Raw genomic sequence first — 16,526 nt, 5'->3', positions numbered from 1 at the left:
TGTGTGTTCTGAGTTTAAAAAATTTGCTTCTAACCATCCTAGAAATAATTTAAGAAGAGCAGTGATAATCCTCCATAAATTACAGTCAGTGTTTAGCATGTAGTAGCTTGCAGTTTTATTCCTTTATTCCTACATACCTTTTTAACCTCACTGCAGCTCAATTTAAGCCCCACAGAAGAACAACAAGTAATACAAGGCAACCAAACCAGCAATGAAAGCAACCTCAGCAACAAATGGTAACTTTCAGAAGGCCAAAGGTCAAATCTTTTGGTCAATTTTCCAAGATTTAAGCACGGAGCGTTGTAAGCTCTGTGTTGCAGTAAATGTTTTTAAAGGGTCATTTGCTGCTCTCTGTGAGCACACAGCTTCAGCTCCCCTCATCTCCTGCGTGTTGGAGGTAGCAGCCTCTGCCTGTCCTCCTCCTGCCTCCTCTCCACTCTCTTCATCTTATAGTTCCACTTTGGGATCTGCAGCTGGTTGTGGTTACTGTTGCGTCTGAGTTTGTCAGGGATGAAGCTCGGGCTTGGTGCCTTGCAGAGTCTCACTTTGGGCACCACAATGCCCGGCCGCACGCTGCTTCTCCTCAGCATGTTCAGAGGGAGCAGACTCGCCCGTCTGAGAGCCACCGAGGATGCTGCGGCCACGTCGCTCAGCAGCTGCGGCTGGAGGCTGGCCCTGCGGTCCCTCACTTTGGGGATGAGGAGAACCCGTGAGTTCTGGAAAAACCTCTTGTAGTTGTTCAGTCTGTCGGGGCCCAGACGCTTCAGCTCAGCCACACGATGCCTCCTCAGGATCTCTGGCACAGCATACCGGCGCTTCCCGATGCACGGCGGGCTGCCAGGACACACAGTGCGGCAAGCTGTGGCCATTGCAGGGCTGGAGAGACAGGTGGTGACCCGCACCATATGATCAAAAACACCATCGTCCACTGCGTTCACCTTGTTGCTGATGAAAAACCTGTAAGGGCAGCAGGCTAGGAAGTTGAGCAAACGCCTCCAGCAGGACTTAGGTTCCTGAGCCTGGGACACCAGCTCCTGCACAACAACAAACAACATTTTACAGAAATGAACTAGAAAAATACTACTTTTCAATACTTGTAGTGAATTTTCCTCTGAGGTATTGGGAGCATTGTGTGGTGCATTCAATAAAAGGCAGCAGTCATGATGAATTCATTCACCTCCAGCAGGGGCCACTCCAGGGAGAAGGAGTCACAGAACTGCTCAGCACAGGGCTTCGCCATCAGACGATACATCAGGTTGGCTGTCTCGTATCGACCGGTGAAGAGAGCCCATTCCCTGGGAGTCATCTTGCGGCCGTTGTCCCGTGCCTGAATGTCTCCCCCTGGAGAAAGAAAGAGTTTACAAGTCCAGTCCATTCGGGGTATGTGGTTGTGGATTGGTCATGGCTGCTTTAATGTGTTTTACCGTTCAGCATGAGAGCCCTGACACACTCAGCTCGGCCCTGCATGGCAGCCTTCATCAGAGCTGTGAAACCATGACAGTTCCTCCTCTCGATGTCAAGCCCGGGGAAGTAGTTGAGCAGGTAATTGGAAATGAATATATGACCTGTAAACAAAAGAGGACAGTTTGATAAATACCTGACGTTGGAGACAGCCTAGAAGGTATCTCTCACTGTGCTGCCATTTCAGCAACCCTTGTCAACGAAGAGGTTAAGCTACTGACATCACTTTATTGAACTTATCCTGGATTTATTTAAACTACGTTCTTAATCTTTTGTCACATGCATTAATAGTGAAACACTTTTAGTTTTCTTGGTACAAATGGCTCAGTTAGGCACAGACCTGTGGTCAGCTGTGGTAAAAATAAAAATAACCTAAACATTTCTGATATCCTATAATTCTTTTCAACAACTTAGAGCCATCAGAGTCAATTAATGTCTGTTTTATTATCATTTAAAACTTCTCGGCAGGTTAAACTTGACTTGGCGACTTTTGTTGTAAAATATTTCAGTGTGCACATGCTGCTTTGTGGTTCAGTTACACTGCAAAACAAAAAGAAAATCTTCATTAGTGATGGGAATTGAAAACCGGTTCCTGTTGAGAATCAATAAGAAATGTTTCAATCCATTGATATCGTTGGCTTTTGTGCTTAAATTCCCTTATCAATTCTTTACATTGTGCTGGAGCCACCGGGCCTTACGTCGACTCGTCTGCTGCAGCTATCTTAGCTTAGCAGTTAGATAACGTTTCCCAAGAAAACTCTGATTCAGGATTTTCATCTTGAAGTTTTACTGAACTGACTTCATAAAGAAATGCACATTACTCTCTCTCAGGAGAATCATATTTAGTACATTCGAAATGGGATAAATCACCTCATTTACCACAATAACAAAATAGGGGAAGCTTGAAGCTAACGTATATGGGAAACTGCATTGATATGCTGGCAGTTAGCATACATCAGTATAACTTCAGCTTCAGAATAGAATTTCATAACATATCACATCAACTCTTTGTGAAAAATACTGAGAATTTCAAATGTCAAAAGCTAACAGGCTCATGACTAGCTGACTTCATAACTACGGAAAGCTTCCAAACAACTTAAACCATTGCTATAACCACTTTAAGACACTAGATGGCCTACTTGAATAGTTAAAATATAACAACACAGTACATCAACGTCACATTGTGTTCCTGTTTCTGTATAATTATGCCCAGAAATATCCAGACTCAGGGACCAATTACATTTTATTCACTTACAGTATAAACTCAAGTACATGTTGTTGACAGAGAATACCTGTAAAGCTACTTTTTGTACCAAGAAAACTCACAACAGGAATTGATAAGGGAATTGATGAAGAATCAGATCAATAAGCAGAATCAATAAGGTCATCGGTATTGACAAAATCCTATCAATTCCCATCCCTAATCTTCGTCGATGTCTTATTTCTAGGTCTTATCAGACTTAGTGTCAGTCACATTCTCCTGACAAGTTGAGAAAAAGGTCTTCATTTGAGATGTTGATATTTAAAAATGAGGTCTGAATAGCTAAATGTGAGTAAAAATATGGAATAAAAACAAAAAAAAGACATTGGATTGGAGTGGATTTTTAAGGAATCACAAATTGTGTCACCTCTCTACACCACCTGGGGAGCTCAGTGGTAGAGCCAATTGTCTATCAATCATAAGGCGGTTTAGTTTGGTCTGTCTTGGTATGGCGTGCACTTAATGGCATTTCTATTGATCGCAAGGACAGGTCCACAAATTACCGACCTGTATCGTCTCACTTTTTGGTACCCTTCTGTTGGGGTGCCAGACATACCGTTCCTACCCCAGGAGGTGGAGCTAGAAACTCCTATCTGAGTTTTGTTTTCTCAGTCTATTTAGTATTCAGTGTCGAGTTTTAGAGCCAATAAGCAAATGGCATGTTGATGAATGAATAGCATGCAGACAAGCTGCCGCGTTAGTCTTAGAATAGGATAGATCACAGATCAGATGAACCCATTCACACCACAGTCAAACACTGATGGTGAGAGCTGCTGTGCAAAGAGCCCATCAGTATTCACTAATCCCATTCACACACACTCGTGGCTCAGTCACTGAGGACAGTTTGGGGTTAAGTGTCTTGCCCAGGGACACTTCGGCATGTGGACAGCAGGACCTGAGATCAACCCTGACCTTTGGACCTTCTAACTGAGACGACCAGCTCCACCACTCAGAAAGAAACCTATAGATACTGTCAAGAACATATCCTACCTCCCTGAAATGGTTTTACTTTAAAAAATTAAATAAGAAATAGTTACATCAGTATTTTTCAGTTGGTGCATAACCAACACTTTGAACTCGTACTGTAAAATCAAAACTGACTAAAATTAAAAATTGAAATTGAATAAATTACTTATTTAAGAAGACAAATGAGTCATGCCTGAAGGGAAATTATGATTAGCTGCATTAAAAAGTGTTTGTTTTGTCTGTTAAATCAGCCACTAAAATCTGTCATTTTGAATCAAGCACTGGCAAACACTACTTTAGAAATGCCAACTCGACCTAAGGTGTGACCAGGTGGAGCTCAGACAGGCTTGGAGCTGGCCCTGTGAACCTCAACAGACGGAATCAGAAACACGGTCAAAAGAAGATGGATTGATTATTTTTAGATGTCTCAACCCTTCTAACCTTCAGTGAAAAGTTTTAGTTCTCTGTCTGACCCCTCTCTGCTACAGTCCTGTGGACCTAGAGTCCAGCTCACCTGCTCCCCTGAGATGTAGCAGAGCACTTTGTCACGAGCGTGGATCGATACTTCTTTTAATGAAGCAGAAAATGAAGAGCAGTCTGCAGCTATTCATCAAAGACCACAGAGAGCCATTCATCATCGTTAGCAGATGAGAGGCCGGGCACCACGCCTGATACATGTGGCTGCATCACTATGAAATTACTTACCGTGGTAATTTCTAATGCCAGCAAATAACAGTGATTCCTGCGGCTGGAAGCACCAGACCTCATCAAATGCTCTGTGCTTTAATGTGGACCAATTTCAAAGCTCAATTCTCGGCAATCAAATGTATACCACTGTAAATTGTGCATCAAAGGGAGCGTGGGAGAGAGGGTTTAATTATGCAAAGCAACATGTTGAACTGGGAGACAGCTTTGGAATGAGCTGATAGATATATAATAAGGAGGAATATGTGAGGTTAAAAGACAGACAGAAAAATGTGACTGAGCTGTAATGTTATACTTCAAATAATTTCTCATTTGAAGTATAACATTACAGCTCAGTCACATATTGTCCAGCTCATCCTGGACAATATGTACCTTTAATGATTATTGTTGTAATGACAAAACCTCCGCAGAATGGAATAGATAAGAATGCACAAAAGCAAACAGGACTTACTATCTGTTATCCCTTCAACAGCAAACAGAAGCTTCATATTTACAGCACAAACACAAAAGACATCTCCTCAAAAACTCAGCAAAGTTCTCTCATATGTGGACCAGCAATGTGAACTTACCTGCTTGTGCTGCAGTTATGAGAGCTGTGTTTCCCTCGTTGTCCTGCCAGTTAACATCCAGATACGGACACTGAGAGAGGGCGATGACCACATCCACGTAACCATGGTAACATGCCACAATCAGACCAGACTGAAACACAAAAACAAGAATGCTTTAGCTCCTTTTCTGTTTACTGCTGATTGATTTTTAACCTTTGAAACACTTGAATAGTTCCTGGTGGCTCCAGGAGGGACTCTTAGTGGTTTGCAGCCAAGAAAGGGAAAAAGCATTATGAATAGTTGCAGAATAAAATAGGTCAACTTTTTCTGCCTTAAATAGAAATGATTGTTTTTCAAAGGTTGAATTAGACTTATATGGGCTAATTTTAAACTGTTAACTCAGACTATGTAAGTCCCAAACTCAGCCTTTCATTGTTTGAAACACAATTGTTCACACTGGCTTGATTTGCTCTTTTGATAAAACTACATTGCAATTACACAGAAGAGGGTAACAGACAAGATGAGAGGGGTAAATGACGATCTAAAGCACATCTTTATGTCACACTTAAAAGGACATAAAAAGGACTTAAAAAACATAAAAAGGAAACTGGCTGTTTTTTGCGTTTTCTTTTTTCTCTTTTTTTAAGCAAAAAACTGACTGACAAAGATTAACAGGTAATCTATTAATCTGCATTCACATTTCAACCAGTTAGCGGCGGAACATGATGAGAAAGAGAAAACAAATCAGATGAACGAGTCAGCCATGCTACAGTAATATTAAACAAGTACGACTCAAGTACTGTAGTAAAGACTATTTTAGTTGATCTTGGTTTCCTGTCTTCTAGACATCCTATTAATTTTGACGTTAATGTCCTGCAGCCTGATCACACAGGAAGAGATGAAATGATCACAACCTCTCAGAGAAACTAACTATGTTGTTGTGTTTAAATGATGTGCCTGCATTAAGAAAAGTTAAATCGCATGTCAGAAGGAAGGAAGTCTTTTTTTATTCTTGTGGTATTGAACAATAGATCGGGGATATTTCAGTATTTTTGCAGTGGGGTATGAGCATAGACTGTATAAAACATGGACGCAGTCTTTGTGACGTCAACCATCTGTTTCTTATACTATGAAATGAAGCCAATCAGCAGACGCAGCCACATTGGATATGACGCCTGCTTTGAGCTTCCTTTCAAACACCAACAGGGCACCCGTCAGTCATGTGAGCTAATGTGTGTCTCTGATTGGACAATCAAATAATCCTAACAACTTCTAAACCATAGGGTTAGAAAAAAATTGCCCCACCGTACAATGCGTGCTGATAGTGAAATTAGCGTTTCAGATCCAAGCCATTTTGGAACCAGGCCACTTTTTAATGCTGTAAAAGTCTGTTTGTACGGATGGATATGTGCGTGAGTTCCAGTCTTTCTGCAGCCAGCCTCAACTGGATTCTCAATGAACTGCAACTTTTAGCACTTCCGCATAGGCTTCACTTTTCTAAACCAGATGTTGCCCTGGTATGAGTGTCACTAATAGTAACACATAATGGTCAAAAAAAGGTCTCTTTAATAAGAAACTGCTGTAACTGAACAGCTGTTAAGTCTGGCTTCTTAGAAACATAAATACAACCATACTAAACTATGAGTGAGTCTAACAACGATAATGCCCTACCATTTACTGCTGACACACACTGACACCTTCACAAGCTGGAGTGACTCAGAGCCCTTCAGACACTGGAGAGCAGGACAGATCCCAAGACACCATGAACGTGTCTAGACCAAAAGCCTAAAGTTCCTCTGGACCAGTTCATGTAGTCATGTAGTCAGTCTGTGGCAACACTTCTCACTGACCAGAGACCACTGCTGTCTTGCACACCAAAGTTGTTGTTTTTTTTTGTTTTTGTTTTGTTTTTTTAAGTTTTTAGGAAATTAAAGTTAATTCAGAAACTCAAAGATTCAAATCTAAGAGTGTAGTAAGAGTTAACATTGTTTTTTTAATTGTGTAATAACAATCTATGGTTAACATTATACACACTCAAATTACACTGTTTAAGCTGTTGAAGAAGACTGAGATAAAATAACAAAAGTTACTGGCATTACTGTGTCCAGCTTCCTTTTGTGCAATGGAAGGAAGAAGACGTGCTGTTTATTCTTAGTTAAAAAGAAGTAGTTTTTATTTGCATTCTGATGAATATCTAAATACCACACATGGTACCCTATAAATCAGTATGGCAGTAGTACTTGGTTTGATCCTGGTTTATAGAGGGATTATTTGTTCATCAGCAACGCTGGATGCGCGCGCAATTGGGTGCAGAAGCACTGCGGAGTATAATAGTTTGTCAACTGACGTGGATGAGCTAACCAAACAGATTTTAAAACTACATATCATCACTTATATGGATGGTAAACCAGGTTTGTGAAATAGCAGTGAGTGGATAGAAGAGATCAGCAATTGGACAGATATTAGATGGACAGACATTTTTAGCTGAGAAATCCGGCATGTACCCAGAGAGTAATATAAACGCACGTTGCTCAATGCTCATGACTGTGACATACCAGGATGGAAACATGTGTCAATAAATCAGAAACCCTCCCAGACCAAAAAAGAGCACACAGACTGCTGAGTCTGAGACAAGGTTTGTAATTAAAGAACCAGAAAACTACGCCCAGACAACTGCACCAAATCAGATAACAACGGCACGTTCAATTATTACCTGAAGACGTCGCTGGTGTTTCAGTGTAAAGTGTGACCCTGTTAACTGGTGACTCTCAGCCGTTAATCACTGATACTGTTGGCTGAGAGTCACCAGTTCGCGTGGTCGCTATTAACTCCAAAACACCCATTGCTTTGTGACGGTCAAAACTTGATAGACATTGCCTCTGTTGTATAGTATCATTTCTAAAAACTAACCACAGAACAAGTGTACATTTTTAAGCTGATAACAGGATGACTTCATTGTTTAAAAATCGCGAACTCGTCTGAATGAATGGAGCCAAACGCTGCTTCTGTGGTAAAGATGCGTGCGCAACTTTACGATGATGTGGACTGATAATCCCTCTATATGGACCATAGACTGTATAAAACATGGATGTAGTCTCCCTGGCGTCACCCATGTGTTTCTGAAACTGAAAATGAAGCGTGTGGCTATAGTGGCCATATTGGTAGTGGCAAGGGCTTTGCGTACTGAGCTGTGCCTCTGATTGGGCAAGCTCACAATCTTAATATCCTCTAAACGACTGAGTTAGAAAAAAATTCACCCTCGAACAGTCTGTGCCGATAGTAAAATTAGCAATTCAGACAGGAGACATTTTTTGAACCAGGCTGTAAATAGGTTAATCTCTGCTTTGAAAACTGTTTTTTTTTTTTTTTGGCTTGGTGTGTATGTGACTTTGGGTACCTCCACAGCCAGCCTTAAGCAGAAACTCAAGAAACAGCAGATTTTAGCACTTCTGCATTGTCTCATATTCTTAGACCAGAGGTTGCACTTGATATGGACACACTTTATTCACATGTGTGGAGATGGTTCGAGCCATCAAAAAAGGACCGTGACTGTTCTATTTTCTGAGTGAGCGACCAGAGAGGAGCTGTGTAACAGTGAAGTTTAAAATTATATCCACAATGAATCAACCTATAATACACTGGCAAGAAGCTCACTATCTAGACTACATGTGCAGAGGAGGAGGAGGAGGAGGAGGAGGAGGAGAGACTGAAAGTGGGGCTGCTCATCACCACAAGTAAGAGCTGGAGCATGCTCTTTAGGCTATTTAAAAATCACCTGTCAGGTACCTCCACAGCTACATATAACCTCATTGTGTGGAAACACAGTGTTTATCTATTTATCTAGTCCATTCAATGGCTCTATTTGGCAGCAACACTGAATGTATAGCTTTGATAACTTGGCATTTGCTAACCCCTGGCTCTTCTCCAGCTCCACCTTCTTATCCAATTATGGTAACTTATAGCTCCAGAATACAAACATGGCAAAGGCCAAAATACACAAGGACTTATAAAGGCGGCTTGCAGTAGGTGAAGTCACAGGGGCCTCCTCTGCTTTTATACACAGACAGATGCTGGAGGAAACTTGGTAAGATGCTGAGGTACTTGACAATCATTAGTGCATAAAGACCAGGGTGGACATTCACAATCCTGATAAGGGATACTATGAGGCTGGAAGTGAACCCAGGGTCTCCAGTCTTGATCAGTGCTTGCCCACGTGAAAGGAATGGTGTTTGCAGCATCTAACCAATCACAAACATGGAGAGACCAGCCCACTTTACCTTGGAGCAGCAGACATTTATTCTTCTAAACATGAAGAATTCAAACTCATCATCCAGACCAAAAGCAACACTGTTGCTGCAGTAAAAGCCAGCAAAGGATGCCGGCAGAAAATTGCCAACAATACCTTAATTTATGAGATTAATATTAACTCATTGGGCACAGACGTTTCAGGCAGATTGCTCCCTCAGTGCCCTTCCATTGGTTTATATTCCCATATATATTATTAATATAATACATTAATAATGTTAATTTCTCACCATGAAGCTGTGAGTAGTTGTGAGTTCCATAAATCCATGTTTCTGCAGCTACTATTAACCTTATTATTTCAGATGCAACACTAGTGGGAACAAGTCAAGAGCAAGTACAAAAACAGCCTTCAAAGCAGTCAGTGACAAAGCTTTGTTGACACAAGTGGCTCTGTCCATCCAATGAAAATCTGTATCTTTGGTACAGGATGTCATCAGGGACATCAAAATGATTGCATCTTTTCCTAAAACACTTCATTTTCCAAGCGCTCCTCTCACAGTCTCATCAACATCGACAGGATCTTCTGAACAGCTAACCTCCCAAGCAGCTTAGCTGTTCAGCATAACTTACCATGGTGATTCACCCAAAGAAGTGATCCAGCATCCAGGGATGGCAACCCCAGGGTTAACCCTGAAGTTATCCCACTGATAGGAGAAAATCCAGCTTCACAGTACAAGTCTGGTCTGTAATTTAACAATATTCTCAGCTTCCACCCCAAAGAGGAAACCCTTGATGCTGAAACTTAATGTTTTGTTAGCTCCTCCTCAAGCTAACAAATGAGCCACTGACTGGACTTTAGCTGTGATAACTTGGTGTTTCTCAACCCTCTGTCTCTTTTCCTGAACCAGCCGCTCTTAAGTTATTGCCATGTCTGACCCCAGAAAACCCACATGAACATGACCACAGTGCAGGACTTTGTGCTTCAAAGAGGCCATCTATTTCATTGATCACTTCTACTGATATCTTACACAGAGAAGAGCACCTTGGTTGCTGATGGTTATTAAAAAAAATCAGGTTTTAAGAACTTTGCATTATTATTTGGGATAAAAATAAAAAAAAAGGTGAGTGGATCACCCTAGGATGCCACTCTAATAGGAACAATTACCAAAGATTATTCAACCCCTTAATCATTTGAATCTTTTGTGCTAGAGATTTTTTTTTTAATTTCATTTTTTTTTTAATTTCATAACGAACAATGAGCCCATCGATTCCACTCAGTTACACTGAATCCCTTAACACCATCCCTGGTGTCCTCACCAAAAAAGTGAGTTCAGTACCTGTCTGGACCACTCTGCTCGGTTTCAGCCCTGGAGGCATGGTGTATCGCTTTCCCAGCTCTCAGGTCAATGTCTTAAGAAGCCCTTAAAAGGCTGAGCCCTGAGGGCAAGCTGCTTTTTGACACACTCACTGGGCAGTTACAGCCTCCCATCTGTCACTGAGGGCTTAACCAACTGCTCTCAACCCTCCTTTAGGGTTTGACCTTCAGTGGCTCACCTGAGTTCAGGACTTGATCCAGGCTCAGTTTGCCTGAGCTGAAATCCTGATGTGACTGCTGGTGAGAAAAACAATGGAGTTCAGACAGGGTGAGCCTGAGTTTTATCCCCCCCTGTTTCTTGAATGTTACGTAGAAGAACAGGTCCTGGTTTATGGATCTGTCGTGACTGATTATGGGGTTTTGTTGCATGTGGAGTTTTTTGTTGCACTGTGGCTCTGTGGTGTGAATATTGAGTGTAAATGTGTGTAAGTAAGAAATGTGCACTTCATCTGTAGTTTTACCTACTCTGTTTTTTTTTCTTATTATTCTTAGGTTTATCCATACTTTCACACACAAGCCAACCACACAACACCCTCTATAGATGAAACTTCCTTGTAGGGAATCTGGACATTTTTATTGTTCTATGGTTTTATGGATAAGTACCACAGCAGCCCCCACTGTTTACAGTCAGCAATATGAGTTACAGTAGGACTATTTGGTGTACTCCAGTGCACATCAGCAGCATTTCTAATATTACCTCCTAAGTGTTCTGGGACTTTTTCATGGGCATATTCTGGGACTTTTTACAAGCTGCTAGTACACTTTGCTGTCCTCTCCTGCTTGTTACTTCAAAAAAAAAAAAAAAAAAAAAAAAGCACCTAGCTTACATTCCTCATGACCCACTATGTGACACTTGGGTCATTTTGTAGGTGTTACAAATATGCTTATATCCTCTGTTTTGACTGGGGAGTGATGGCAAGTCTCTAAAGTTTACATTAGTTAATGACAGTCTGAGAAAAGAGAAGACAATTGCACTATTGGTCTTGCTCAAGAAGCAACATCTGGTTTAGAAAAATGAAGCCTACGCAAAAGTGCTAAAAGTTGCAGTTCCTTGAGTAGTCATTATGAAAACTACGTACACAACAAGCAAACAAACAAAAACACAGAATTTTTACATTAAGCATTGAAATACCATCTTGGGTCTGAAATGCTAATTTCACTATCTGCACACAGTGTGCAGTTCTAAATCTTCTAAAGTCAGTGGTTTAAAAATATTAAGATTGACAGTTTTTCCAATCAGAGGCGCAGCTGATCTCACATGACTGACAGGGGCCCTATAGTTGTTAAAAAGGAAGCTCACAGCCTGTGTCGTATCCAATACTGCCCCCACCAATGATTGGCTTCATTACTCTGCGTCAGGAGCAGACATGTGACACAGCTGTGGCTACATCAATATTTTATTCAGTCTATAGTCTTTCTCTTAAAGAGCACAAAAAGTTTTTTTTTTTAACCCAGTATCCGACAGTGGCCAGTCCACATGCTGTTCTGACTTTGATCTGAATAAAGAGCCCTGTAGATACTGAGGTGTTTCAAATCTCAATACTTCAGTGTCAACATTTAAGTCATTTTGATTGACATCTCATTTGACCAATTGTATCACTCTATGGTCTTTCTAGAACCAATAATACCCACCGAGCGTGATGTGGTGTGAATGTTTGTGTTTTTCTGTTTTACAAAATTGTCTGGGTCTATGTATATTATCAAAAGGGGGGAGCCTGCTGACAAAGTTGACACTGTAATATTGAGATGTTAAACATCTGCCAGAATCTACAAGGCTCTGTATTCAAATCTAAGTCAAACAGACCGAAGGGGCGGACCGTTGCCGGTTAAGGAGTTAACTTTGGAGTTTAGATCATAATACTCATCATGCAAAATCCTGGCCCAGCAATGCACAAACCAATATTCAGTGTTAATTGTGGTTGCTGTTTCAGATTTACTCTTTTGAAAATAAAACCTGTTAGTTTTGGTCACATTTTAGTCTTGGTGACCATATAGTTTAAGTCAGTGTAAATTGTGTCTTTCCTTTAGTCAAAAGGTTCTCACGATATCTTGTGTGATATCTTTGAGCAATAACTCAGCCTGGGGATTCCTCCCAGTGTAAAGCTGCTGTGCTGTCCTGCTGATCAACTTAGTGAGGAAGTGAGTGAGCTATAGAAGAATGAGCCTTTATACATGTCGAATACAAAGAAAACATTCTCTCTGTGGACACTATGGCTCTATTTTTAATCTCTCGACTCTGATAAACTGTAATGATGGTCTTTAAATGCACCTGCAGTGACAGGTGCACTGGACAGTTTGCTGCTCTCTGCTCGGACTGCTTCTTTATCTTTGATGATTAGGGAGTTGAACCAAACTTCCTCACGTCTCACTAGTTTTGTCTAGCAGATCAAAAATGGGATAAATTGAGCTTAAACATTAAGCTATCAATGCTAAACAGCACCAAAAACAAAACAAAAAACAACAGACGTCAGAAGCCCTGGGAACCTGCACCCTAAACACACCTGTTTCAGGTAAGCAACCAAGCTAACATTAACCTCTCAGCTGACTGGATGAGTCTGCTACAGGAATGTATTTAACACACAGCCGGAGAAAATATAATGGATTTTGAATGTCTAACAACCCATTAGTAACATTTTTCTGTCTCATCTTGTTAATTGCCAAAAATAAAGGTTCATCAGTTTTTATTTTATTTTCTTTAGTTGATTATAAAGCTTGTTTACTTCATAGCAAAGTGGGTTGTTGACAAACATTTATCATCATTATTTTCCTTAACAAAATTGACACTGCTGACTTACACCATGGTGGAAATGTTGAAATGCAGGTTCTGCTCAAACACACACACGAACCCCATGGAAATGGGTTAATGGTTAATTCTGTAACCTGGTGAAGGTCAGAGAGCATCCTTTGGTTTTCAGTGGAAGCTCTGACTGTGGAACAAATCATAGTCTTTGGTGGTTTCTGTGAAAACCAGGAGCAGAAATCAGCCACTTGATAAAAATGGATAGAAACCAGACACCTACTCTTCTGTTCCTGTCCGTCTCCTTCACTTCCTCCTCAGTCACTCCTTGTCTTATCATGATCTTTACGATGATAGGGTTGTTGTTGCAACAGGCCTTAAAGAAGGAAATAGGCTCGGGGCTTTCAGGGCTTGGTGGGCGGAACATGTGGGACCTGAAGTCGTCTGAATCTGGGGGATAGAAAGAGTCATCTGAGCTGATGCTGCGGGTATCCGAGCGATCAGGCAGGGACTCAAAGTCCAGTTCCTCAAACTCCTGGTAGACATCGTCCTCATCTTCCCAATAGTTCCTTGAGTAATCAGCTTCAAAGAGCTCATCATTGTCCTCACAGAGCTCTTCATGGCTGTCTTCATCAACACTAGTGAGGGACAAAACAGGCTTATCCATAGCCACGGTGCTGGTCCTAAAGTCAGTCCCATCCGGTCCAATGCCAATGGGCACTCCATTCTCTCGAACCTTTGAACCTTCACCTTGTTCCTCTGTTATCAACACCATTTAAACCCTCCCCTGCCCCAACAGACTCCTCCAATTATTGTCTAGAGGAGCCCAGAGCCCATGTCCCCCAGCCTGCTGTGATATGTTGTCTCATCCTCCCTGAGACAAGGTCGCTGTATGATAGACTTTTATCTGTCTCTTCCCAAGAGAATCTGGTCAGTAGAGGTCAGAGGGGCGGGTATGGCACCACCATCATCAGCTTCTGCCTTCTATCTTTAACCATCATTGGATATGTCTGCTCAGGATGCCGTCGGGGTTAGGAATTTCCATAACTTCCAATGACAGGTCATGAAGAAAGGTCTGATGAAATGCATGGTCAGGGTTTCCATGATCTGAGGAGTGTTTAAAAGTCCTTGTCCTTTTCCATGTGACTCTTGGTGAAGCCTCGTCTATCCCATCGTTTAATCGCGTCATCAGAGCCCAGACGGCAGCTTGACTCCCTGAAATCCTGCACGCCCGATCAGAATTTAAAAGCTAAAACTTTCCTCCTGTGAAGCAGAAGAAGTGTCAGTGGTCTTGGCTGGAAACTGCCACCAGTAACAGCTCTCAGAAACTAATCCCATGTTTCCCAGTAGAGAAACACGGGCTTCCTCTGATGATGGCAAGCAATGGGATGAGACATTCTCTCGAACTGACGCATGATAATCCCTTTAGTCGCTCTCTCTCTCTCTGGCTCGAGCTGTACTGTGGCTTTCCCCTCCCCTGTGACAGGAGACTTTGAATGTCCTCAGTTGGAGCACAATGGAGAGTAAAATTAAATGACACAGGCCAATGTTGGTACTTTTAAAACCCTTGTCAGGTAGTTTCTTAAGGTGTTTTATAAAAATAATCCAAAGAAAAAAATGTATTACTTATACTTAACACAGAGCACACAACATTAACTCATCACATGTAGATCTGATATCTCCTTGACTGTTTACAGTACCTTTCTTCAGGCAAAGATAGTTTTATGTGAGAATTAATGTCATCAGTTCAGCTGGTCAGGATGTCTCCAACCCCCCACGGGTTTTTCCTGTGCTCAACACTTCCAGCTTCAATTGGATTTCTACGCCATGTGACTTCATTTGTGTTCAAGGCAGAGAGAGAACTGGGATAACCCTAACTCAAAAGTTCATGTCGCCTTCCCCGGGGTCTGAAAATACGTTTCTATTTCAAGCTGCGAGCTGCCTATTTATTAGTAAATAACTTCTGGGAGGGGATAACACAGAGACCAAAGAATGAACCTGTTAAACTGAACATGTCACGGCGTACTCAGTGACCATGAAGGGATGAAGTCATTTAGATATAACATTATTCAAACAACTTGTTGAAACTACATAAACATACTACATTTAGGAATACGGGTTACAATAAGGGAATGTCTCACGGATCTTAAACAATGGCACAAGACATATTAGAAGTGCAAACACTAATATGTGTAATTTGTGTTCTTTACATGCCCCTGTGTGCATGTGTGTTTGTGTGTGTGTACATTTTTGTACAAAATAGGGTACTGATATGTTGGGTCAGTTAATTTCACCCTTTTGTGTGGTCCAAATCCAAATACATCTTTTTTTTTTTGCTAAATATCTTCTTTCTTTTCTTTTTTTTTTGCACTCTTGGTTTTTATTTTTCTTCCTTAATCATTATGAAAGCCGCTCTGTCCTGCCGGGGACTACAGATGAAAACAAGCTTTATGGCTAAGTCCTGCATATAAAAATAGATACTACATTTGTTATTTGTTTTTTAATATACACTGTCTGTTTAAACAAATTACACACGTGTACACTCCAGGTAAAAGTGTTAGAAACCTCAATATTTACACTTTTTTCTTGAAATTTAGGCAGTTAGTCTAATGAAAAGCTTGAAATTGTACAAAGGTAAATGGTGAACTGCCAGTGGTCAAGAAAGAAGGGAAAGTTACCCAAAACTAAAAAAATTATGAACACATCTGAATCCTAAAAAGGCCCTTTAACAACTTCAAGCTGCAGTGGAGATTGATCAGCCCTTTGTAAGCTGTTGCTTTTCTAATTCCTACAGGTTCCCCAAGTTTTCTTGATTCCTTCAAACCATCCATGTGTGTATGAACCATAGACTGTAAAAAAAAAAAAAAAAAAAAAAAAAAACAACGTCATCTTGCTCGGCTTGAAGGGAGGTCTCCACAAAAACTGCTCCCCCTGGTGGCTGGCTGCAGTATTGGTTAAAAAATCCAGCTCTCCAGCCATTCCAGATGGGCTGTGGTCAAACTGAAAAAAGTTAATACTTCTCGTAGAAATGTTTCTCACGTTTGATTATTGTGGTGATTTGAAGATAACATTTAGCTGTCTTGTATTCAAGTCCTCTTTTTCTGAAAAGTTTCGTTTTCATAAGTTATAGGAGGTTAAAAATGAGGTTTTACGTCACATTTAACAATGATTGACAGCTGCCGTTCTAGTGTATTTTGGGGGGGGATTGTAAGATATGTTGGGAGGTAG

General features: G+C 41.1%; 1 protein-coding gene across 1 annotated transcript; it reads right to left on the bottom strand.

Annotated features, from left to right (window-relative positions):
• Positions 1 to 352: 352 nt before the first annotated feature.
• On the bottom strand, positions 353 to 14,073 carry ankrd33bb (ankyrin repeat domain 33Bb). Its single transcript, XM_074689361.1, has 5 exons — positions 13,582 to 14,073; positions 4,963 to 5,092; positions 1,425 to 1,565; positions 1,178 to 1,341; positions 353 to 1,034 (listed from the first exon to the last, which is right to left on the bottom strand). The coding sequence occupies exons 1-5, from the start codon at positions 14,071 to 14,073 to the stop codon at positions 378 to 380; spliced, it is 1,584 nt and encodes a 527-aa protein (XP_074545462.1). The 3' UTR covers positions 353 to 377.
• Between the last annotated feature and the right edge of the window lie 2,453 nt (positions 14,074 to 16,526).

This window comes from Halichoeres trimaculatus, unplaced genomic scaffold, assembly GCF_033239565.1.
Source record: "Halichoeres trimaculatus isolate MK-OKI-2021-1 unplaced genomic scaffold, fHalTri1.1 fHalTri1_scaffold_15, whole genome shotgun sequence".
NCBI classification, from domain to species: domain Eukaryota; kingdom Metazoa; phylum Chordata; class Actinopteri; order Labriformes; family Labridae; genus Halichoeres; species Halichoeres trimaculatus.
This window is presented reverse-complemented; position numbering and strand designations above follow the sequence as displayed.

Bases quoted from the DNA above. Each gene is read 5' to 3' on its own strand.
- ankrd33bb (XM_074689361.1), bottom strand. From the start codon at position 14,073: ATGGTGTTGATAACAGAGGAACAAGGTGAAGGTTCAAAGGTTCGAGAG. The intron at 1,342-1,424 runs GTAAAACACATT...TTCTTTCTCCAG, and splicing joins CAGGGCTCTCATGCTGAACG to GGGGAGACATTCAGGCACGG. The intron at 1,035-1,177 runs GTGAATGAATTC...GTTGTTGTGCAG, and splicing joins TGGAGTGGCCCCTGCTGGAG to GAGCTGGTGTCCCAGGCTCA.